This window comes from Aptenodytes forsteri, unplaced genomic scaffold (assembly GCF_000699145.1).
Source record: "Aptenodytes forsteri isolate BGI_AS27 unplaced genomic scaffold, ASM69914v1 Scaffold309, whole genome shotgun sequence".
NCBI classification, from domain to species: Eukaryota; Metazoa; Chordata; class Aves; order Sphenisciformes; family Spheniscidae; genus Aptenodytes; species Aptenodytes forsteri.
The window spans coordinates 5,909,076-5,935,073 of NW_008795857.1; the positions used below are offsets into that span (position 1 = coordinate 5,909,076).

The 25,998-nt window shown below is 37.0% G+C and overlaps 1 protein-coding gene across 1 annotated transcript in view; it reads left to right on the top strand.

Moving 5' to 3' along the window:
• The window catches only part of STRN (striatin), a 56,453-nt gene that overhangs the window by 12,846 nt on the left and 17,609 nt on the right, over window positions 1-25,998 (top strand). The window contains exons 5-11 of the mRNA XM_019473247.1: window positions 510-674; window positions 12,973-13,108; window positions 15,017-15,152; window positions 18,988-19,098; window positions 21,436-21,522; window positions 22,073-22,216; window positions 24,902-25,038. Of these exons, the coding sequence (XP_019328792.1) occupies window positions 510-674; window positions 12,973-13,108; window positions 15,017-15,152; window positions 18,988-19,098; window positions 21,436-21,522; window positions 22,073-22,216; window positions 24,902-25,038 (916 nt within the window). The remainder of the gene's footprint in view (window positions 1-509; window positions 675-12,972; window positions 13,109-15,016; window positions 15,153-18,987; window positions 19,099-21,435; window positions 21,523-22,072; window positions 22,217-24,901; window positions 25,039-25,998) is intronic.

Genomic DNA, 25,998 nt, shown 5'->3' on the forward strand with positions numbered 1-25,998 from the left:
ATCAAACCTAGTGCATTATAAATAACAACTCTTACTAGTAGCTACAGAATTTTTTTTTTATTCCCTCTGTTTTCTAGGCTTCTAATAATGCTTACATAAGGAACTTATCTGATACTTCTTGTAAGGCTTCCTGCGTAGTTTCCATGTGTTGAAGAATAAAATGGCCATGTTGTACATGCAACTGTGGTGATTTTTATAAGCCAGTTGTAAATATTTTAATTGAAAGTGCTTTTCCATCCATTTTAGTAAATGAATGAATAACGTATTGTATAACCTCTGACTGCTGGGCTCTTTGATTTTTTTTTTTTCTCAGTGACTGTAGAGGCTGGTACTGCAAGAGGCGATCCCTCTGCAGCTGGTACAGGATGATTTATAAGCATGTTTCATTAGCACAGCACCATACTTTGCTAAGCTAAGGGGTTGAAGATGAGTTTAGGGAGAAGTTTTCATTTACTGTTTTGAATAAGTGAGATGTGTGTGGAAGATTAGCATGAGTTGTGTTCCTACAGGTATCTACAAGAAGTGGGCTACACTGACACGATACTGGATGTGAAGTCAAAACGAGTACGAGCTCTACTGGGCCTCTCAAGTGATGCTTCAGAGAAGGAAAACAGAAATCAAGAGCCAATGGTAAATGGCACAGAGGGCCAGATTAAAGAAAACGCAATGATTGGGTAAGCGTTGAGATGACATTGTTATCTTTTTGCATAAATGCACTTAATGGTGTAGAACAAATTTTTGTTTACTGAGAAGATTTCAGGATTTTTTCCCTAGTTGGAGATTAGAGCAATTCTAACTAATTTTATTACATTAAGCAGTAAGTGTGGAAGTAACTCTTAAGATTCACAGCTTAAAAGCACCATAAGTTCTTTTTTTCAGTTGGATGGCAGCACGAAGTCAAATCAAGCCTCTTTGAGATACGATTGCTAAGTGGTTAGTGGTCAGTGTTGTTTCAAGTTAACGGTTTATTTGTATTGCTGGAAACTATCGATTACAGGATTTGCTCTTCTGGTCTGTGCTGACTATGACATGATAATCTATATGAGATACAGGATTTTTTTGACTGGATCTGAAAAACAAAGTCACTTGTTACATTCTGATTCCTGTTTTTGATTTTTCCACTAATGGATATACATATGTAAATGTGACTGAAATGTAAGGGATTCACTTGTGTCTTTTAATATTTCTAATGCTGTGAAAAGTCAGTCAAGGAGAGTAAAATCTTGTTGTGCTTACTTTTGCTATTAAGTAATGTTGAAAACATGAGGGGCTTTTTTTCCATTTTCTTCTCTTCTCCATGCAGAGCTAAAAAAAAAAAAAAAAAACAACAGCAACAAAAAAAAGTAAAATCTGAAACTTAACTGTAGAGGTTTCAGGAAAACAATCTGTTTGTTCTTGTTTAAGATATTGTAGTTGCAAAACTTGAAAAATAATGAAAATGGTGCAGGATTGTTTGTCTGAACAATACATGAGGTAGCTGTTCCCAGTAGTTTGTGCTGCATCAGCAAGCACAGCTTTCCTTAAAGATTCTCCCTCTTTTTTTCCTTTTCTGTACCGATGTGGCGAAATTCAAGACTTTTTTTTTCTTCCCCCTAAAGGTCTAATACTGTTATATGACACATTCTGTCTTTTAAAAAGCATTTGTAAAATTTCATTATATCCAGCAGATAGCTGCAGCAACTTCAGGCCAACAAGTTACGTAAGGGCAGTTGTTCATGGTTATGTAATTAAACTTAATGCTGTGAGGTGGAAAATTTGAATGTATGAGAGAACCCGCAAGCTACTAAAATATATTGTGCTGCTACGTCATTTACAAGCCATGTTGTTTATGTACAGCAGCTTTGTTTTTGAAGAACAAGGAATGCTTGATAGATTACAATAACAATTTTAATTTGACTTCTGGTGAAGGGGTCACTTCTCAGGGGAAGTGGGTAAATAAAGCTCCTCTTCTTACACTTCAAAATTTATTTAAATGTGTTTACTTTGGTTGTGAAGCAGATGGATATATTTATAAGGTAGTTATTTGATGGATGAAATGGTTGGATGGTGGTTTTGATATGGCAGTTTTGGATACATTTGCATTTCTTTCCTATATACTTGCTTTCTGGGTAGATCTGATATTAGGTTTAACACTTTGTAGCCTACCCTATGGCTGAGGATATTCACTGATGGAGAAAAATGAGTTCCCTTTCATTGTGGCTCTGCAAGCTTGTCAGCTGCAAGGCTGGTCAGGCTGCACGCTTTGAGAAACTGTTTTCATCTCACTTGTGATGCATAAGATGACAGACTGTATTAGAAAGCTTAGGGGAGCGTTTTGATACATGATGTGCGAGAATTGACTCCAGGGTTTTACAGTGAAAGAATTTTCCAGGGATCTTGTTCAACATAGTCACGTCAGTCTTCATGAGTGATTTTGAGTTTGTGGATGTTTCCTCACTGAGAGGAAAAAGTTGGGATTTTACTAAAATTCCTTGGTCAGTCTGAGTACAGGACTAGCTTTCAATGCTGTGATTCTTCTGGGTGTTTCAAGTACGCTTTCAGACCACCTCTTTCAATTTTCCGTGCAGGAGGCATTCTGTGGCTTTCTTCCTGGCAGAGACTGCCTGTTGTTTAACAGCTATTTCATCTTGTGCTACTAGATACTGTAAAATGTTACACCTCACTGTTTCTGTGGCATGTGGCACTGTTCACCTCCTCCCAACTGCATCATCGCTTGCCTCCGAGATTTCAAAGTGCAGCTTTATGGCAGATGGGAAACCAGAAATGAGATGAGGTGTTGTTCTCAATTAGATCATACTTACCTGTTACCTGCCTCATCTATTGTCAGCATTACTTAAACATGTATAGAACAGCTTCTTTTTAAAGAGTATAAGCATTGAATAGGTGACTAAGATACTAAGGCACACGGATCTTGCTCCTGATCCCAGTTGGAATTCTTACTGAGCGTTTGAAAACTTAATTCATAGAATCATAGAATCATTAAGGTTGGAAAAGACCTCTAAGATCATTAAGTCCAACCGTCAACCCAACACCACCCTGCCCACTAAACCATGTCCCTAAGCACCTCATCTACACGTCTTTTAAATACCTCCAGGGATGGGGACTCAACCACTCCCCTGGGCAGCCTGTTCCAATGTTTCACCACTCTTTCAGTAAAGAAATTTTTCCTCATGTCCAATCTAAACCTCCCCTGGCGCAACTTGAGGCCATTTCCTCTTGTCCTATCGCTTGTTACTTGGGAGAAGAGACCGACACCCACCTCGCTACAACCTCCTTTCAGGTAGTTGTAGAGAGTGATGAGGTCTCCCCTGAGCCTCCTTTTCTGCAGGCTAAACAACCCCAGTTCCCTCAGCCGCTCCTCATGAGACTTGTTCTCCAGACCCCTCACCAGCCTCGTTGCCCTTCTCTGGACACGCTCCAGCACCTCGATGTCCTTCTTGTAGTGAGGGGCCCAAACCTGAACACAGTATTCGAGGTGCGGCCTCACCAGGGCCGAGTACAGGGGCACGATCACTTCCCTACTCCTGCTGGCCACACTATTTCTGATACAGGCCAGGATGCCATTGGCCTTCTTGGCCGCCTGGGCACACTGCCGGCTCATGTTCAGGCGGCTGTCGACCAGCACCCCCAGGTCCTTTTCCGACAGGCAGCTTTCCAGCCACTCTTCCCCAAGCCTGTAGTGTTGCATGGGGTTTTTGTGGCTGAAGTGCAGGACCTGGCATTCAACGCTTTTCTACCCAGTTGGCAGAACTGGGAAAAATTTAGGTGGCTCAGCTAAATTCTGACTCACAGTCAAGGTAGGGGCACTCTTTGAAGCAACCTCACCAGTGCTAGGCTGCTTACTGGGAGGGCGAAAAGATTGGCAGCTTTTTTTGGCAGCCTAGCGTGCATGTAAAGTGAGAAGAGGATTGGGGCCACAGCAAGCTTGTAGCGTTGGAAGGAGTGCGATGAACAAGTGCCTGCAGTTTGGTAGTGGTAGAGGGGGAAAGTTACGGTGAGAGATTGGAAGAACAAGAAACCAACCAAAACCTTAGTGCAGTCCCAGGAAGTTTAAGGACATATGTATGTGTTTACCAGGAGCACCAGACACTGGGACAGTTGCAAACTAAAATGCAGATGGAAGACGCTCTGTGGCTGTATGGATACAGTGAAACTTTTTGTAGGAGAAAGCTTTGCGATCACCACAGAAGCCTGTGAACTGCTCAAGCCAATGCAGTTTGGCAAATTTTGTGGTTCAAAACATTTAATGAACATTGATGTCAAATATCTGCTAGCAAGTCTGAGGCTAGTGGTCAACCTGAAGATGTTTTAGTTACATTTGAAGAGCAGAGTGCTGGACAAAACGTAATGCATGGAAATGAATCTAGTCTAACAAGGAATACCTCTGTTAAAGTGAGAAAACGCAGCTCATAGAACATTCGATTTGTTTCGTCTTGGAAGAACTGCATAATATTATGGACCCAGCTGAGACTGTGGATTTTAAGTCTGATTTTTAGAAAAATGTTTACATGGAAGGAAGAATGTGAGAAGCGGAATATGGGGACTGAATAAAGAGAAAGCTTGTGGGTGAGAAACAATGAATAGGAATTTGGAAAGAATGTGGGTGAATGTGATGAAGATAATGTACAATAGAGGGCAAAATGGCACAGTGAAAAACAGAAGGAAAATGGATACAATGATGCGTTTCAGGAACAGGAAAATGGAAGGCATATTAGGTTTAAATTTCCTTAAAGATTTCTCTATATAGCAATGTAAATTGCAGAAAGAACAGATTGGCTAAACTGCCTTCTGTACAACTGAACACTTGTGATAAATTCCAAAGAAAGTAAAAAAAAAAAAAGGTAATTGATGCTTTTATGCTGCCGTATGGTTACCTCTTTGGGAGGAGAGAGGGGGTAACGGAAACAAGAAAGAAAACTTCCTTTATGTTTTGACTGTCATTTATTGGTAATCAACCAATACTTTCTCAGTGAAATGAAAGTGGTGGAGAACAAAACAAATTGGCACTGAGAGAAATTCCAGTAAAAGAATGGAAGAGCTGATGTACTTCTCAACACAGTCTGGTTTTAGCATGATTTTTCTGTAAGCCCATTAATCTGTGTATAGTGCTTGTTGCTGCTACTCAGCCTCCTTCAGCAGTGCCTGTGATCTACCTCTGATTGTCCTGATGACTGCAGAGACCCCCACTTTTTTTTTTTTTTTTTAAATGCCTTTGATCTTCATAAGGGTAAGCCCTGGCATTTTTCCTCTGACCCCAGGGATGTGTGAAGTGTATACTTTGTGGTGGGTAGGGAGGATATTCTTCCTCTGCTCAGCTCACTACATCTTTTACAAATTTTTACAAGTTGTCTGTTATGCCAGAACTTGTTTGTTATACCGGTTGTATCTTGTTGTCTGTTACACCAGTTATACCTACTTCAGCAGCTGGGGTTCACACACTCAGTGCTGTGATATCGACAGCGAGTCAAGCCTTTTTATGGGAAAGGCTGTTGAGAATATTTGGGGTGATTATTGTGAAGTTGATGCTGTTTACTTTGGCATGTAGAAGTGTACAGTAGTTACTGTAGTGCAAATACTTAAGAAAATAATATTTATTTGCAGCATACAATATATAACTTGAATTCTGCTAGGCTCCAGATATTTTAGAAAATTGCCATCTGGTCCCTCATACCTCTCAGCTTTATTTTGTATATCTTAGAAGGTTGCAGTTGCATTAGAGAACTTCCTCCACCTCTTTGGTTTTTTTCTTCTTTTGGTACAGTGATGAATAAACTACTGTTGTCTGAAAGTCTTTTAAAGCCAAATCAGTTTCTTACCTTACTATTAGGTGAAGTAGTCTCAGTCTTTATGTGTACTAGCTGCTACATCTGTGGCTAAACTTGTATTCTTACATTGCCTATTTATTTGCTAATGTACAGATCCTCTTGAAAACTTTAGCACTCAAGACATCATGTGGATTTTGAATGCACCCTGCAAGATTTGATTCCGTAAATGAAATGTTAATATGATAACCTGAGATAGATATAGTCCTGTTTCCACTTATTTCATGGAATTTAAAAGGGAATCTGTTTTCAGTTTCTTCAATCAGCTCACTTGCATTACAAAAGATAAGTACCACTTGGCATGACTGGACTCAAAAATAGATACTAAAATAATAACTTTATAATCATGGGTGAAATTCTTAACACCTACAGTGAGAGGAATGGGTGCTTCCCCCCAACAAACTGAAACAGAAATGAAAACTGCCTGCAAATGTCACTTGTAGCCTTGAAAACATGAGAGTATTTAAGTATCTTCTGTTCACTTATTACCTCATTTTTTAATAGCTTTATCTTACTGACTGAAACCTAAACAGTCAAATTAGTTTAGCTTCTTGAAGGTGTGTATTTGACTACCATTTGATATGAGTGGAAGCAAATACAATAAAGGAATAGAACTGGAAAGGAACCATACTGGAAAGTATACCAAGCATATATATGTATATACACATGTATATATGGATATGTGTATATATAAAAAAATATAGATAAATTATCTGAGTTCTTGCTAAGGGTTTGATCATTAGAACTATGTTTAAATAGCCAATAGAAACTTTTAAAAGAAAAATGATCCTGAATGATATATCAGTCTCTCTCTGAAAATGATCTACTGCCCTTTTTTTTCTATTGAACCACATATGGCTTCCACTGCCTATACTTTACATGAGCAAAAAGGCATCAAACCTCAACATTTGAGAGCAAATCCAAAGACCTTTTCAAAGATTAAAATTAAACATTTTGAAGACCTTATCTTTCTGATGTACAACAAATCATTCCAACTGACACTTCGGCGAATGAACGTCTTTCTATACCAGAAGGCCTTGAATAACTCTTTTGCATCTCTAAATCCTATTAACACTGACCCTTGTAATGAAAATGCTGCATACTGGCTGATGAATGTTGTGTGTTGACTAGCTTATAAAATGGTTTATTTGGGAAAATATCTCTGACTTTAACAACCTGAGGTAACATTTGTCATGAAAAAGATTTCCAAAATAGTGTGTGAGACTAAAATATTGAATTACAAAAAGAAAAAAAATCCAAATCTATTTGCCTTATTCCCTTTACTGGTGTTTTTTTCCACCTTTTTCCTGTTTGTCCCTGCCTCCGTCTTGCAGTGACCTAACAGGCATTTCAAAGATACCAAAGATTTAGGCCAGACCTGGACACTTTCAACAGATGCATTAAAGCAGAAAAAAAAAAAGGTAAATTGGGGTTTTGTGTGAAGAAGGTAGTACCAATGGACCATTCTTTTCATTTCATTGGCACAGATCTATGGCTTAAGGGTTTTAGGGATGCTTCTTGGAAATGTCACATAAGGCTCATGGTACAGAAGGAATGGGGAGAAAGAGACAGAAGCTGTGCAGTGGGAGAGAGAGAAGCGAAGAGAGGGGAGGTGAATGGAGAAATAACTTATAAAAGTTACTTCGGTTCTTCAAACGTTGAATTTATTTTTTATTTTTATTCTTTAAAAAGCTTGTTTATTTGACATATTATAGTTATCTGACTAGATTTGGCAAGAGAAGTGGCCTTTCCTTTTTAAATGGCATTCCTTCACGATTCCAATTTATATCCAAACCATTTTGTAAGTGTTGCTTACCGGTTGTGGTATGTATTGCACTGGTCCTTGCATTGTGTGATGTGAATTCATAAGAAGTTTCAAAGGTTGTGACAGACTGTCTAGCCTGCCCTGTGTTCCTTGTGTGTAAATTTTGATGATTGTAAGTGTTCCATAATTTCATAAATTATTAGTTTGATATTTTCTGTGCTGCATTATGAAAGATTTTGCACAGTATTGAAGATTTAACAAACTGTTCTTAAAGACTGTCGTCATAGAAAGGAATACATTTTAATTTGCATTTATTTATTTACTGTGTCCAGTTTGAAAGAACTCAACTAGCCACATTGAAAAGACTGTGTTAAAACATGAAATAACTGAATTCCATGGGGAATTAATAAAACTTATGACCTTGCAGTAGCACGTTTTGATAGTAGGAGGAAACTGAGTCAAAGAAAATGGCTCAAGAAGGAGTATGCTAGAATAGCTCTTCGAATGCTGGGTCACAACAGGCTTTTTCCTGTATAGGCCCCCAGAAACATCTCTCAGCCTAAGCTGAACTTGTGTTTATTTAACTTTACTGTGGTATTTCTTCCTGCTTCTGAATTTATCAATAAAATCTGGTTTTATTTAAGATAACTTGTGTATGTCTTGGATAAAACAAACAAACAAACAAACCCTCTACTTTTTCCTTTGGGGGAGTGAGTAGGACCGAGGCAGTTAATGGCCTTGTGGTTGGGCGGTTCATGGGAGAAGTTTATGAGAGTCTCCCTGGACATGACCACAGACTCCCAAGGGTTATTATCAACAAAGGAGAAGGTAATGATAGAAATATTGAATGTGTTGGTTACAAAGAAAATACACGTCTGTAATGTGGCTTTAGTCTAAGTTAAACTTGACTTTGCAATATGAAATGTTCTGGCTCATGTTGGGAGCAGGAAAGGTATCATCAATGTGCTGTTTTAGTTTCCATATAACAACTTCACGTTTGCTATAGATTATGGTTTCTACTTTTCACTCAGTAAGAAACATGATTTATGTTAAGATCCTGAATATTAAATGTTGAGAGCCAATTGAACACTATACACTTTGTAAAGCCGCTAATATTTCGATGACAGGGCCAACTGGATTTTTACAGAAAATACTTGTCTTGAGCCATGTGACTGTAGGGCAGAAAATGAAGAGTTGGCTGTATGGCCCGCTGAGGCCCAGTGAGAGCCGTGCTTGCTTTAAATAGTACCTGTGGAATATCCACAAATCATACTTCTTAGATTTCATGGGAAGACATTATTATTATTTTTAGTCTTAAAGGGACCAAGGGATTAAGACAAATCTGAATAATTTAGCAGCCTGTAAAATACGAGTTGGGATGAGATTTTTCAGGGCAGTCAGCTGCAGAAAATTCTGGCAACTTCTCCTGAGGTGAAAAATATTCATGTGATTTCAGGTTTATGTTGCTTTAAGGAGGGTAAGTACTTCAGTTACCAGCCCATTTGTAACAAGAATTTTGTGTTTTAAACAGGAAAAAGTGTCTTCTCTTTGGGGATCAGAAGTTCCCTGTGTCAAGAGTAATATTCACAAAATCTGCGTACTGCTCTTCCGTTAGTAGTAAGATGGAAAACCCAGCAGCATTAGTGTAGCTATACTTTATGGCACTACTTATTGTACTTGTTATGCTTGTGACAAGCAGTTAGTCCTGTTGTACTTAATCATGTGCAGACACGAGTAGCAGGTAGTCTCTCTGCACCAAAGACTTTCCTGGTTACTGGACAGGAGGATGTAATGCACAGAGTTAACACTATCTGATAGAAGATGTTACATTGGTTAAATGATTTTTTTTTTTGTTTTGTTTTTGGTGTTTTTTTTTTTTTGTTTGATTAGGAAGTAGTAAGTTAACTGGGATGAAAGCCTCAAGGAAAGAAGGCAAGGTTGGGTGCTGGGGAGAAAACCATGCGAGGGTGCTGTTGCAGAGTACGATTGAGGAAGGAGCAGTGGGAAGGAGATTCAGAACAAGCAGTTGAGGAGCACAGGGTCAAGGAAGTCCTGCCAAATTCTGGTTGCTCTGTGCTTTCTGCTTTGGCAGCTTCTGTAGCTGCTCCTGCTGTCTGGGGTTTCTGGCTTGTTCTTCCCCAGCAGTTTTTTCTTTAGACAGTATGGATGGGGAAGAAGGAAAAAGCAACACCTAAGTTCTTGCACTTTGAAAATTACGTTCTCCCTTACATACGTTTTAATCCAGGACAGTCCAGTAAAGAGGAATTGTCCTTTTTGAGACCTTTTTGGGTTTTTTGGTCTCCCTTTATTTGCAACAGGTCCTGAACCTTGCTATAGTCTTGCCTCACTCATGCCTGTAATACTACAGTTCATTTATCAGTCCCCACCTTTGGAGCTCCATTCTATTGTTTTCACCCATTAATTTTTTAAAAAGTATTCTAGACTACCAAAGCCCTGGAAATGCTGAGTTGTGTTTCTTTTTCTAAAACGGAACTTAAAGTAATTTATTATACTACCCTATCTCTGAATATATTTTTGCCACTTCTGCTTTTTTATGTTGCTTTGTGAATGACCCCATAAGAGAAACAAACTAAACAGACGGAAAATAATGAAACAAGCAAACTTCAAATTGCCATCAAAGTACATAAGGTAAATTAGCTCAGGCTAGACGTTTTCTTAAGTATATTTTACAGTATTCCTAGGTGTTCATGCTGATGGTAATATGTAAAATGCATTATGCTTATGTGTTGCTAAAGGATGAAAAATAGCTAAATTATTGAGTTACTTTTTATTTGACTGCTAAAGTGTATTGGGGTACAATATAGCCATCAACCCGTCTGTGAGCTTGAAGCTTCTTTTCCCTGTAGAACCTTTAAATACTTTAAATATTCTGTCACTTCTGTTTTCTTTTTTTGGTTCTTATGAATTCTTTCTTGGAAGTTGTGCCTTAGCACAAATAATGTTCTGTGGTACTATGCTGACTTTGTACATTTTTGTACTGTGCAGGAGTTTTGAAATGCATGATAAACTACTGGGTTTTCCAATGCATGAGGTGCCTTTTACCCCCTTGTGTAAATGAAGATATACAATTATGTATATATCCTGCCCATTGAAGTATGTAATAATTAATATGATAGTTGAATTCAGACCAGTTACTTAAAAAAGATATAACCTTCTCTTCGGTGGTCACTGAACTTCAGTGTGAGAGTGCCTGATTTAAGATCAGATGAGTACAGAACCAAATCTAGGTATGAATTACTGCAAATACTGGTACCTGTAGCAGGATATCTGTGTCTTATTAACAAGTTCTGTTGATTAAAATTTTATATTCTATGTTTGGTATTAGTTCATATGTTGCTATTTACTGTAGCATGTCTGATAGTTGCTAATACAGATCAGCAGCCATGATGTTTTTACACAGCAGATTTTTACACAGCAAAATACAGAGGAAAAAACAGAAATACCAGTTGTGGTCAGATGACTTAGTCCACTAAGAGTTGACCAGGACACACAAAATTTGCTGCAAATCAAGAAGTTAGTCAAGTGAAGTACATTACAAGTTTTGTCTTATCAAGATTTCTGTGTTGGAAACAGCAAAATAACAGTACCCTAGGATTTCTGTGAAAACGCACATTATTACTACAGATTCATGAGGTATTATAGTCTGCCAAAATAGTGATTACTTAAGGAAAAAGAAAAATATTACAGAGTGCTTTCAGGTTTGTCATAGAAACAAGAGGGTCAAAATACTGCAGGAAGTAAGGCAAATTGGAAGCATGTTTGAGATCGTTCTTATCTAAGATAAGATGCAGGAATGTGGAAGGAATATTCTCAGTAAAACCAGTGACCATGAAAACATACTGTATACATCATGGTATATTATGGTGCTGTGTATGTGGAATTTCTAATGGCAAGTGAAATCTTTATTGGTATTTTTGGGCTGTAAAGATGAGTAAATAAAAAAAGGGTAGAATAGCAAGTTGTCTTAATGAGATGCAGACATATTGGGGCTATGAAGAAGCCACTCCCGCTAATTGTTGTCATGTAAGCATAGAACTGCTTGAGCAGACACTGCGTAAGGAAGGAATTGTGCTGCTTATCACGCCTTATTACACATCAGAGCTTTTGCCCTTGGATGTTTCCTGTAATAAACCTTTGAAAAGTGTTATGAAGAAACACTGGAATAAGTGGGTGATGGACGGTTAATCAGGTGTTTGCACTGCAGGGAGTTTAAAAGGCCTTGCTATATAGGCTTGTTAGTTGACTGAACCTTTTTAAGTGGGTCATAGCAGAAGCAAAATGTAGCATTAGCAAGGCATTTACTGGTAGTAAGGGTGACTGTACAAGACAATTTAGAGCTACAATTCTGAAAGAGAGAGAGATTTCTATTGTTTCAGTGGTTGTGAAAATCAAGATGACGTGCATTTAGTGATGAACTATGAAAAACAGACTACTGATGAAAGGTAAGAAAACAATAAAGCTTGTCTTTACTGCTGTAAAGTCATATGAAGAATGTACAAGGTTTTACTGGAAGTAATAATTACAATTCAAACTGAGTAAGTTTTTCTTCACTGCTTTATCTTTGAGGGTTTGATGGAGGAGTGTCTTCTGCATAGAAAACACGGTACCTGTTGTTAATTTTAGGATTGCTTTAATTGTACTTTGATCAGAGTTTTGATAATGGTTACAGTCCTGCTTCCTGGATTCTTCCTCTTCAGTTAATATGTCAACCCTTATGCTTCCTGTTCTGAGGCGCTGCCTGAATTTGTGCCAGTGCAGTCGTAATTTTACCCAATCTTCTTCCGTTTCCTTATTTTGTTTAATGTTAACATCTATGTAAACATTATTTAGTCATCAATGATATTTTCCCATTATATTGTTTTATAGTGGCAAATTTACCATGCCTCAAAAGTTAATGAATGATAGATCTAGAGTTTGATGTTTCCCAACAAGGTGAGGAATATCAGATAGCAGCAGCAAAGTTTTCCTCTACCCTGATACACATGTGGGAGGCCAGCTTAGTAGCTGTAACTCATGTCCTTGTTTCTGAGGCTTTCAGTGATGGTATATCAGTATTGATGTTGCTTTTGGGCACATAGCAGATGAACATTTCTTTAAAATGCTTTTCAAATAAAAAATTGAAGTGTCTGTACAGTTAATTGCAGCTGGATGAAGAATAATTGTTGGTTCTAATAAGATAGTTTATGGATAATGTTTAGTTTTTTAATCCACAAACATTTTTACATATAGTAGTCCATTTTTACTTGTAGGCTTATTTTAGTCTCGTGTTGTTGGACATCATAAGACAGAACAGACTGGTAATTGCAAAAGTGACTTTGTTATGATTTCTTTTGACTCATGGTGGTGGTTGTTGTTGTCGTTTAGGAAACCTGAATTGACTGACTCTGCCTCTCTGCTAGAGACCTTCAAGTTTCTTGAAAACGCAGCTGCAGACTTTAGTGATGAAGAAGATGAAGAAGATACTGAAGGAAGAGAGAAAACAATCATTGATACCGCAACAGTGAGTGGAAAAAATAATTGAAAAAGTTACGAAGAACAGAAAAAGTGAGATTAATGAGATGTCTATATGCAAAGTATATGACTGTGTATGTACACGTGCAAATCATTAATGCATCTTTATGATGGTCTGTCCAAGCATGTGTGCATAAGAGGAACTATATATGCATTTCTGAGTTTGTGCATACAAGTTAAGCTTTGCCATCTTTATTGCTTTAAGTTTGCAGTGACAGATTAAAATTTTTTAAATTGTCTTTTTACTATTCCATACTGCCTAGTATTTTTGATATATTTTGGATACAATTTTTAAGGTAGCAGATGTCTTTTTTTTACAATTTTCAGCTTAGCTTTAAGGTATTGTTTGTAATGTTGCATGTCAAAAATGCATTGTTTCTTGAATATTTATATAAATGTATTGATATTTAAAATGACTTGTAGAAATGTATCTTTGTAGGGTACAGAACAGAAATACCACATTTGTCTTCAAATAGCTTGTGGAAGGAAGAAAAAGTATAACTGGAAAAACACTTAGGTAGTTAATAAACTTTTTTGTTTGTTTATTCAGTCAAATACCTGAATCTCCCTCATGATCTATACTTTGCTATATGATTTGGTCATATGATCACATAATATAGATACATACAATCAGTACTCAATTTTATCCTCTTCTTTTCAAAATTAATATTTATTCAATGAGTTGTGTTTCCTAACAATTGAAGCAGATAAGAGTTACGATGGATGTGATTGTTTCTATGATCAGTTTTAAGAATGAACACTTAAAAAACCGTCAGTTTTAAGGAGTTTTTAAAGAGGAACTTTGTAAACTTGTTCCTGTCATCCATGGGCTGTGAACTAATGTCTGAGACTCTTCTGTAAAATCATCTGTAATACAGTATGTTCAATAAGCCTGCTGAAGGAGCGAAGCTTGAAGTTTAGAATTGCGTCAGGTTTTGAAATTGGTTCATTTTATTTAGGGGAAACAGTCATTCATCCTCATGAACTATGGGATGCTGGCCTATGTATTGAAGTCTTTTCAGACTGACCCTTAGCAAGTTTCCAAGTCAAAATATTGTGATGAATGTAATTCTTCTTTCTCTGTAGAAGTAAAAATTTATGCTACAGATTTCATGTATCATGGCATCAGCTCACCTGTTAATCAAAGAACTGTAAAGCATCTAGTCCATTTGGATTATTGAGGGAAAAGTAAATTTATTGCAGAAAGCATACAATGAGGTCCTTCATTAAAACATGTATTTTTTTCTTTTACCAAAATTTGGTAAATTTTTTTTTTTACCAAATTTGCTTTTGAATTTGAAAGGGAAATGCAGTTTAAACATGGAACTACTGTGTTTAAATAACAGTAATATCTGAGGAAGCATTCAGGATGGAATGATTTTTGCCAAATCTAAGCAAATTAGCTCTTGTCAGTTATGGTTTTTTTTTCCTGGGCTTCTCTTTTGGTCCACATGTAGAGTGATTTCAGAGGTGAGAGTTAAAAAGGCTGTTTTCAGAGAGGCAGAGTGAGATTGGTTTTGCTGAAGTCGTTTCTACAGCATTTTGGGTTTTTTGTTTGTGGGTTTTGTGGGTTTTGGTTTTTTTAATCTGTATTAAGAGAAAGTTTGTACTTTTCTGGTATTAAAAAAAATAGTAGCGGTCCAGGTCAGCATAGAGTCATTATCAAGTGATTGATTATTGGTGGTCACAGGAATAAAGATCTACAGACAAATTTCATTTTGACTTAGAAGTTTGAACAAAGTCTGTATGCTTATTCCAAATTTGCTTATTAATGTATACTTTTCTGCTTCTTCAACTTTCTGTTAGGACTTTGCATAGAAGACAAGACAGTACTGCTCGGTATAAAGATGTGCGTGTAACTTAATTCAGCTTTTTTCTCTCCTTCCTGACCTTTCAGATTGTAAGGAAAAGAGTGCTATCTGACAGCAGTGAAGACAGAGATACAGAAGAAGCTTTGAAAGAGTTTGACTTTTTGGTTACCTCAGATGAAGGTGATGGGGAATCGAGAAGTTCAGGAGATGGAACAGACTGGGGTAAGGAAATTTAATGGATTGTACCAGGAGAAAAAAAAGTTGTGCTAAGAATATATTGTGAGTGAGTGATTGACTGAGATTTCTGTCATGATTACAGCACCTTTTGAGTATTCCTACAGTGAATAATTGGCAGACTGAAGTCCTCTTGACATAATATTCTCATTTTTCTGTATACTGCTTTAATGTAAGGATTCTTCAAGGTTTATGCTTCTGGTCATTGTCTCTTTCCTTTTCTTTAATAATAAGGCAGATAGAATTTGAATTTTATGAGTGGAATTTCAATGTGTTTTTCCAGTGACCCATGCTAGTGAAGGGCTCTGATAAAGCTGTATTTTACTATTATGACATGAAAGTTATTTCGTCTTCTTTGCTTTCTCCCACTTTGATACAGAGAGTAATGTGAGTCATAAAGACTGAATTAGTTGTACTCTTACTGCGTGTTAGCAATTTGGGCAATATGAACTATTCAGTTGCTCAAATTTTCTTTTATAATTTATCAGAAGAATATATCTTTAAGCCCCTTAGTCATAGATAGACATTTCACAAAGTGTTATCTGCCCTTTGAGGTTCATGTCCTGCAACCCAGAATGCCATCATCCACTTTACCTTGACATAATTATTCCGCATAAACCCACTGCATAGGGAAGGGAAGAAGGAAGAAAACTGGTTAAATATCTTGATGGGGAGTTGTTTTCTCATTAAGCTGCTCTGGAAAGTCTTAAGCATAAGTGGACACAGGGAGCTATGGAAGATGAATGGGAAATAATTGAGCTTTATAATAGAACTGAAACCTTGACAGACGAATAAGCCATGGTAGCTGTGGCTGTCACGTGAGCTAACAGCTCTGAGATGCTGTATTTCACTGAAGCCGTGTCCAACTCCAGGTTGGACTCCAAATCATTGTTCAGTGTGGTGTAGTCTCTCTGCTTAAGAGGATGTGTCTCAATATTGTTAGATACAACAGTCAGTATTCTGTTCACCAAACAACTTTAGGAATGTTACTCTTTTTTACGAAAAATATTTTTATTAGGTTGTTCTGATACTTCTCTTTTAAAATTTTATCCATTTATGCTTGATAGGTGTACCTATTGGTTGTGTCACCAAAAAGTTTGTATGCCAACGGGAGCTTTTTTGTTCTCAAATTCACACTTCTGGTTTATTTTTACTTTCATTGATGACAGCTGAGTACAAATGAGCACATGTCTAACACTAAAAATAAATTGTCATGGAAAGTAGTAGTTTCATTTCTAGTTATAGATGTTCATGTTTTTCAATTACTTGTTTCACAACCTGTGTCTTTTATGGTAACTGATTTAAGTGAAACTTAAATGTAGCATAGAATAGTGTTGTGTAGTGAGGATAGAAGCAAACAGAGGAAGTTCTTGCTTCATTTTGGATCCCAAGCATTACTGATCGGTTACATTAATCTGTTGAACCCATTTGGCTTGAAAGATCCTCGGAAGCGTTCAGGTAATTTTTAAACTATAGAGCACTTGCACAGTAGTAGTTCAGGATCCACTTGTGAAGTTGAACAGAACTTGTGGGACATGCAGGAAGCATCCTGGGACAGTCTAAAGAAAATTAATGTATTAAGTATTTTCCTGGCAACAATAGAATCTAATATAAATCCATTTAAACTTTTTGTTGGAGGAGAGCAAAAAATCTTGTCCAGCCAGGGAGGAAAAGCATTATTAAAATTTATAACCTGGTCCCAGAAAGAATACATACTTGTTTCTCTCAAGCATGATTCTCATACCTTTTTTGAGTTTTTCACGCAATTTTGGATCATTAGTGGTACTTAATTGGCCATATGTATTAAGAGGACATGACTTAGCCCACAGACCATCTTTTTTAGAGTCTATCTTCAGCTTATTAATACCTCTCTATTTTCATAGCTGCTGCAAAAAGATTAATGCCTCAAGACTTCGGGTCTTGAATTAATCTGTCATTAATGAGTATAGGATCGTGACTAGAGGGTTCAAAGGAGTGAGAGATCATCTAGTCCAACCTCCTGCTCAGGTCCATTTGCAGCAGGTTACTCTGGCCTTCTTCTGGTCAAGTTTTGTTTACCTTCCAAGGAAGGAGTTCCCATAAACTCTCAGGGGCAGTATTCTGGTATTTGACTGTCCTCGTGGTAAAAAGTATTTTGTCCTGTGATACAAGTCCCAGCAGAGTCTGTCTCTGTCTTCTCTGCACCTGCCCATTAGGTAATTGTAGGCAGCACTAAGATACCTCTTTTGCCATCGCTGAACACTCACAGTAGTCTCAGCCCCTCCTTGTAGCTCATCTGCTTCAGCTGCCTTAACCATCTTAGTGGCTCCCCCGGACTTGCTATACTATGTCAGTACTAGGTACTTAGCATTACACTTACAAGGTTTCCCAGTATAAGAAATATTATACTGGATGCAGTACTCAAGGTGTGGTCTCACAAGTGCCAAACAGAGGGGAATAATCACTTCTCTCACCCTACTGGCTACGTTCTTGTTAATACAGCCCAGGATACAGTTGATTGCCTTTGCTGCAAGAGTATGCTGCTGACTCCCGTTCAATTTGATGTTGATGGAGGATCCCTAGGTCTTTTTCAGCATAGTTAATTTCTAACAAGTCAGTCCCCATAATAACCCATGTCTGGTTTTGTATCTTCTGTCCAATCATAGTGACTCCCTCGGATTGTGACTGATAGTGTTGTGGTTCCTCTACAGACATTTAATACCCTTTCTGCATATTAGTCTGAGGATGAATTTATTATTGTCCGTATTTTAAAAAGTCCAGAATAGTTTATTGATGTACGAAGCAAACTTGGTCTGAAAGGAATTAATTTTTAAATAATAAGGTTGAGATTTTAATGAGGAAAACAAAGCAAAAAGATAACGCATTTCAAAAGATTTTGTAGCTGTAATGGTCATGAAAATAAATATATATGAGGAAAAGCTGTATTAGCTCCCTCTTCTCGCAAGTTATTTTTCTAAGCTGCCTCAGTACAGTCTTTCCATATGTGGAAAAAATGACTAGGAGATTTGAACTCGCGTAACACATTTTGTTCAAAATCTCCAAATACCGTACTATTGGAAGAATACTTCTTCTCTGTATCTTGTCACAGGGGAAGCAATTTGAGAGAGATGTTTTAAAAAAAAAAAAAAAAAAAAAAGGGGTTTTTTTTTTCTCTGTGGGGGTTGTGTGGTGGGTGTTTGTTTAAAAAAAAAAAAAAAAAAAAAGTGGGGATTTTTTTTTCATTAGGCATGTTGGGATGTTTTGTGTATTTTTTTTCAAAGATTAGTAACTCAAGCCTTCCCCTTTTTGTGAAATCTCCTGGCTTTAGTGCTTTAAGATTTTATTCAAACCTTGGTGATATGTATACTATGTTCCAAAATGATTTAAATGTGCTGCTGCTTTGTGTAAATGACAACATAGCACAAAGACAATGAAATGAGAATTTGAAATGCAGTGACGCAACATCTGAGTTGTAAAGTTATGTTGACCAGTAACATAGCTGCTGCTTCTAGATATAATAATTCTTTCCCTGGAGGAAACAAAAAGCTGAAAAATATGTCCTGATTTATTATAAAGTAAATGTTGCTTACATTTATGAACAGCTATGTGCTTGGTTGTAGAAATTAGGCATGTGAAATTTCATCTCAATTTATTGTTAATAAAATTCTGAGCAAATAGAAGTGGAATGTGAGTAGCAGTTTTACAGCTTTCACAAGCTTGGTGCTATTTCTGTCTGTTTAAAATAAAAGACAAATGCCATTGACAGCAGCTGTTACCTCCTTCAGTGGAGATCACTTGGTGACATTATTGAAAAAGGATGTTTCATTTGTTTCACTTTGTTTAGAAAAGGAAGACCAGTGTCTCATGCCTGAAGCTTGGAATGTCGACCAGGGAGTAATAACCAAACTCAAGGAACAATACAAAAAGGAGCGCAAGGGGAAAAAGGGGGTTAAGAGTAAGTGGAAAACATTGCACCTTAAAATCATAAATCCCACATTTTTCACACCCTTAATTCTATCTCTCTTTCAATGTTTTCCTAAAATTACTTACTCTTTTACTTTGCTGCTCCTGACTGCTTTCCTGTTCACCAGTTCTCAGGGGTTGAAATTAATGACGGTCAATCAAGTTACCTGATAAATAGTTGGATTAGATATAACTTCTTCCAACCAGGTGTTGGATTAATTAAAAATTCTTGCTTTGAGCATGGATTATGCTTTTGTTATTCAGAAACTTAAATTGTAAAAGGCATTGGTTTAATAGTTCACACTTTAATAGAAGATTTCAGAACCCTTTCTTAGCTGGAAACATGCCAGTTTCACAGGAAGAGTTAAAGTCTGGTATGTAAATAAAAAAAACCAACCAGAAACTGTCTTGAGTATCCTATTAGATGACAGAGGGAGAAAACAGGTTAATTTCTACCCCTGTTTATACTTAACATTCACAACATGAAAGTCATGCTGTCATCATAATTTGTTATGCAGGGCTCGAAATAGGAAGCAACTCTGACCATCAGTTTATTTGTAAATCACAGGATTTATTTATTGACTTTCATACCTGTGGGACTAGCCTTTAAAAATGTTGGGTATTGTTACCCAAGCAAAAACTGTGATCAGTATCTGAAATACAGTTTCTAGCCCTGTATTATATTTTTTGTTACATTTCTTGAAATACAAATCTGTTTTGTAAAATCAATGTTTTTTGATAAGTAAGCCTTAAAACTTTTTGAACTCAGATGAAGTGTTTAAAATGAAACACTGTATTTGCAGCTATATTTCAAACATCTAGCCATATTGAGAATTCATGTGTGAATTATGTAAATTAACAATATTGCATGTAGCCCAGTAAGAAATTTGAGGGATGTTTCTCCCTTTGTGGGAAGATGCTTATGAGTACCAAGGAAATTCGCACTTCCAAAGAGACATGCATAACTATGCAAAAGGTGTCAGATCCTTGCATCATTGAGGCTGACTTGTTTTGTTACTTTTTGTATTGATACTATGATAAGCTGCTGCTCAGCAGTTGGTTATGTTGCTGAAATTATGCTATCAAATACACAAAGCAAAGCTCCTTTTTTTTTTTTTTTTATGAAAAAAAGTAAATCATTACCATACTTTAAATTTCTCAAGTGATATTTTTGTCATCTTTGGAATCATTTAAGTTACTGGAAATTAACTGCAAGTCTGACAAGAAGCTGAGCTGGCCAACTAAAGTGTTCATGTTTCACAAAATTAATTCTAAATTTCTTTATAGTTAAGATAGAGAGGGCGTACCAATATATGACTTCAGTGAAATTGTTTTTTGTAATTTGTCTGTTATTTTTAAAATATACAGACATGCTATGTAGTTCAGGGTAGATAGTTGTAGGGTTAACTTAGCAGAAATTATTTAATCAAACCGTTGAGATTATATTCTTGAACAGCTGTTGAATGCTTTTTATTTTTTATAATAAAACTTAATATTTAATTGTTAATATAAACATAGCTATTATTGGAATGTATTTTATATATTTATGAGAAAAATTCCTGATGTAAGGCAGCACTTGGACATCCAATGCTCCTTCATGAAGATAATTACTGCTCAGTAGATTATACCTACTGCTCAGTACATTTACAGTACATTTTGGATTGATTTGATTGGTTTGATCTTGGGAGACCAAATGGTTTACTGCAGTACAGAAATTAAGCATCTTTCCATGGACAAACCATCGTTGGAAGGGCATCAATGCAGACAAATCAGGAAGAATCACAGACTGTTTTCAGCTATTCATGATATTGCACGTAGTGAAGAAGAATGTGAGGAAGGAAGCCCGAGGAAAAAGAAGGGACTAAATATCTTGACATTAAATTGTACAAAGTTTGTTTCTATGACTTTAATCTCATCATAAATGGTGCTTAGACACTGAACTGCTACTAAGTAAAATACTGTTTTTATAAATCCGATACTATAGTAAAACAATCTTGCAAAATCCTACTTACTATTTTCCTGAATCAAGTAATATTTTTGTGACAGACAAGTTAAATACAATTTATTATCTGTCATTATGGTTAGGGTGGACAAAGTAGAGTTTGCAACTGCATTAGTAAACTTATGATTTTGCAAGGCTGTAGTAAACACTCCTGTGGAGTAATAAGAGAATAGAATCATAGAATGGTTTTATGAGAGAATACATATATTAGAGTACACTTCTGTGTTAAAGCTGCTTAAAAATAGCTGTATTATTTACTGGTCTAGGAAAAAAACATAATGGACTATGGGTAAGACATTTTCCCATTCTTAATTAAACTTACAACAGGAAAAACTACCGAAGATATGTTTCAGCCTCAATCCTATATAAAACAGTCAAAACAGGGATGTGGGAAAATGATGGAGCAAAGCACAGGTAAGTGTCAAGAAGGGCATGGGTCTTCACCATATGTAGCTTCAGGAAGTAGGCCAGTGAATCCAGTTGCATTTATATTTTAGTATAACTTTTTGGATTATATAGTTCACGATACTACACTACTGCACAAATAAATTTAAAATAATCATGTTGTCATAAGAATGTGCTGCACAAAATACCTGATGCACAAATTTTAAAATATTCACAAATGTCAGCTACTGTTTTGGAAAAGTAAATATTCTAATAATCAGTGTGACTCAGTTGGAGGCAGTCTTCAGCATCCCATGCAAGTAGCAGTATAAGTTTATAAATGTGGGGAAAAATGTGCATTCACAATTCTCAGTTGCTTCTATCACTTTCTTTTCAAGAAATTCATTTCATGCTGGATGATTAGTTACTGCTGAAAATAGGTGCTCATTAGTTTTTCTGTGGTAACGTTATAATGCAAGGTAGGATCCATTGTTGCATGTGCTGCTGTAGCTATCTGATATAAGCAGTGCTGTCATGAACTATGCATAAACCATTTAATTTTTTGTTTTTTTCTGGTTAGGGCCCAACAGGTCAAAGCTGCAAGATATGCTTGCAAACTTGAGAGATGTTGATGATCTCCCTTCATTACAGCCATCTGTTGCACCTTCTTCTAGGCCCAGTAGCTCAAGGCTCATTGAACACGAGATAAACAGGACAGATGAAGGTAAGTATTAAAAATGGGCATACACCTTTGTATAGGGTACATGTTTATAGTTACTTCTGCTTAAAGATTATCCTTTAAGACTTTCCAAGCACTTTACGTATACTGATTCAACATTGAGTTCTGTCTAAGTGTGACAAATGGCATTCCCATTCCTCCCCTCCGGTCACTATTAGTAAGGTCAAGGCACCTACCTAGGTAAAGTCTTGGCTGAATACCTTTGAACATGATGGAAAAAGCTCATTTGGCACTTGTTGGCTTTGTAATATGAGGATCTTAAGTCACTTGCTTTTGTTTGTGCTCAGGCCTGGCAGTCAAGTGTGGAACATAAACTCGCAGGACATAAGAGCATCTGTTTTTCTCCCTGTGAACATAATTTTAAATGTATGTGTATATATATATACACACATATACACACATGTGTATGTGTTCTTTTTTTAAGTGCAAAGATAGAGGCTCTGCAGGTAAATGCAGGTGGCTAGGCATAGCTTTTTAAATGCATGTAGGGAATCATACAGAACAACTTCCAGCTTGCCAGTGTATTAATTTCCATAATGTATTCCAAAAATAAAAAAAAATTCTTACAGCATCTAGTCCAAGTATGGAAAGCCACTTATCTTTGCAATAAGGCATGTGGTTACCTTCGTTAGTGTTATGTCTGAAAGCTGCTAAACTACCTATTTGATTCAATATTTGAATTGCTGTAATATGCAGCATAATGAAATAAATATATGAGGCTATATTAATCTGTAGAAGATCATATCATGTGCTCTTTATTGAAATGGTAATATGTCTCTTGAAAAATGATCAAAACACAGGTTTCACTTAGCAGTCTTTCAGTGAGTGTGAAAAAGTAGGTCGGCCAAGTTGTAATTAAGATGCATAAAAAGCCCTGGCGTGTGGCATAGTTACCAAAGATCTCAGTAGTTCTATTTCCTACATGTTCAGTGATTTCTCTTTATGAAGAAGGGGGTAACTTAGCAACACTTTGAGAAGTGGAGGAATTTTTTGTTGAGTGTTTCCTTTCCAACTTTTCTCACATGTACTGAGACCCATATTAGCAGAGCTCTATTTTCATGTCCTTTCCAGAATGTGTTTTTTAATTCAGAGACTCAGGTGAACTCTCACAAAAACAGAAGAGGACAGCTGATTGTTATCAGTCTTGAGTTCAGTATTACAAACTATTAGCTGTGTATTCCTTTATAAATCTGAGACTCTATGATATTTTTGGCATACAATTTTTTTATTCTAGTAACTCTTCAAATTTGATGTCCTGTATGTATTACATGTTGAGTGGAATATTACATCCTAAGTTCAAAAGAGAGAAAAAGAGAATGATAGTTTAGACTTCAGGGTGAAGAAGAGACGTTTGTGATTAAAAGGTAATAACTAAGAGACCTAATCAAACGGCAGAGCTTGAAGGGCTTTTATTTGGTTGTAAAAAGTTAATAGAAAGCAAACAGGACACTCAGTAGAGGTATGAGTGTGGAAGCGAAAGACCACGGAAAGATTAGCTTACTTTATGCTGGATGGACTGGAGGGGAATTAAAAAGCATCTGAACCTGATGCCTTTGGGACAAGAGGGAAGCAGCCTGATAAACAGATCAGGCTATTCATTGTAAACCATAGTTTGCTTGGTTTTAACTTAGCGTTGGTGCTGTTAGGCTAAATAAGATGCTGAGAATGAGATGGCGTTTCATTTTCTCTCTCCCTGGTAGCAACAGTATTTGCCAAGGCTTGTATTTACAATGGAGCTAAAAGGGGAAAAAATTGTAATTTATTGAAAAACCCTTATAATTTGAGACAAAAGGTGTATAAAATTTGAGTGAAGTCTCTTGCATCCAGAAGATAACACTTTTTCATCTATTCAGTGATGTATAGATGTATAGATATTTTGTGATGTATAGACTTGGAGAGCTATTGTACAGGAAGAAAGTTCTTTTGAGTCATACCACTTGCTGCAAAGCCTTATGTGGTGTGTGTAAACTGTATTCCTCTTAGCCTTTGATCCTCTCATTTCTAGTCAATCTGCCTATGGATGTGTTTATGTTGCAGTGACTGGAGCTCCTATGGGCATGCTATAGCAGCTGTAAACTAGTAAGTTTGGATACTGCTAGTAAAAACCTGGAATTCAGTGCTGACTAGCCTGTTTGGTATTTAAACTGATTTTATAAGTAGTGATAAATTCTCAGCTTCCAGTCGTATTGCTAGATTGGAGTGCATGTGAACAGCTTCATTGTAGACATGCTTTTGGGTGTGTGTGGATAGTGTTAGGAAGGAAGACTCCAGCTGCTCCCACCAGCTACTTTTGTCTATATTTTTGCTACTTCTCCAGAGCCTATTTGCATATTTTACAGTGGAGTTGGGGAAGGGCCTGAGCTTTTCTGTGTTACTTTTGCATTACATACGGGTGAATGATAGTGTACTCTTCCCGCCTGTGACTAATTACACTTGCTGTCTTGAGTCATGCACACCTCAAGTTTAAGTATTATGTTCAGAGGATACCGTTTATTGTTAAGTACGGTGATTATCTTTAGAATGGCTATTTTTTTATGCATCCTTTTGTATCTTTTTGCCCTCAGCTACTTGAGAGATGTTTAGTATTTTGGAAGTAAAAAATATGCTTTTATTAATCAATTTTGTATAAAGCCATGTTTCAGGATTTTTTTTGTTTTTGTTTTCTTGCAGTGGAAGCTTTAACATTCCCTCCTTCTTCAGGGAAATCTTTCATTATGGGAACAGATGAAGCCCTTGAAAATGAGCTGGGTCTTGGAGAACTGGCAGGCCTTACAGTAGCCAATGAGGCAGATTCACTGACTTACGATGTAAGTGGTTGTTAATGGTAACTCAAGGTCCTACTGTCTACTTGCTGAAGGCAGATGCAAGTTACATGTGTTTAGACTCAGCAGAAAACATTTTCCTGTTAAAATTATGCTGCCAAAGGATGTCACAAATTTTTACTTGACATATCTGTTCTTCCCATACACAGCAGCCTTGAAGCTCTCTCCAAGTCCCTCTCCCCTCATTTGCCTGCAGTGTCATTCAAATAGTTGAAAGTTGAAAGTAAATGTAATTAGGGATAGTGATACAGCTGGATACTTGTAACCCCAGTAATGCTGAGCAAAATTAGGAGTAGCACGGTCAGCAGATTGAGGGAAGTTAATGTCCCCTCTACATGGGGCTGGTGAGGCCATACTTGTATGCGGTTTTGGGCTCCTCCACTTCAAGAGGGTTGTGGAGAAACTGGAGAGTGTCCAGTAGCATGTGACTGATGAGGAGATGTTGAGGGAACTAGTCTTGTTCAGTTGTTAGGAGGCTAAGGGATGCTTGAATAGCAGTCTACAGGTATTGGAAGGATGCTTATAAGGATGACAGAGCCAAGCTACTCCATAGTGCCAGGTGTTAAAACAAGAGGAAACAGTAGCAAATTATAGCTTGGGAGGTTCCCGTTGGACATTAGGGGAAAAAGTGTTACATAGGAGGTGATACTGAAGCAAGTTACCCAGAGAAACTATGGAATCCCTCTCCTGGGAGATGTTCAAGACTTGGCTGGGGGAGAGCTGTGGCTTACTTTAACTGGAGTGGGCAATAGCCTCATTTCAAATGGGAAGCTGGACCAGAGACTTTTTAGGAGACTCTTGTGGCCAGCGCTTCTGTGGCTATGTGTGTAGCCTGTGGGCTGCTTTTTCTTTCACTTTTTATGAATCAGATTAATCTTGCTATTGCATTGTCCAGCTCTGTCAAGGCTAAGGGATTTCAGAGGTGATTTTTTTAGTATCGTGTGT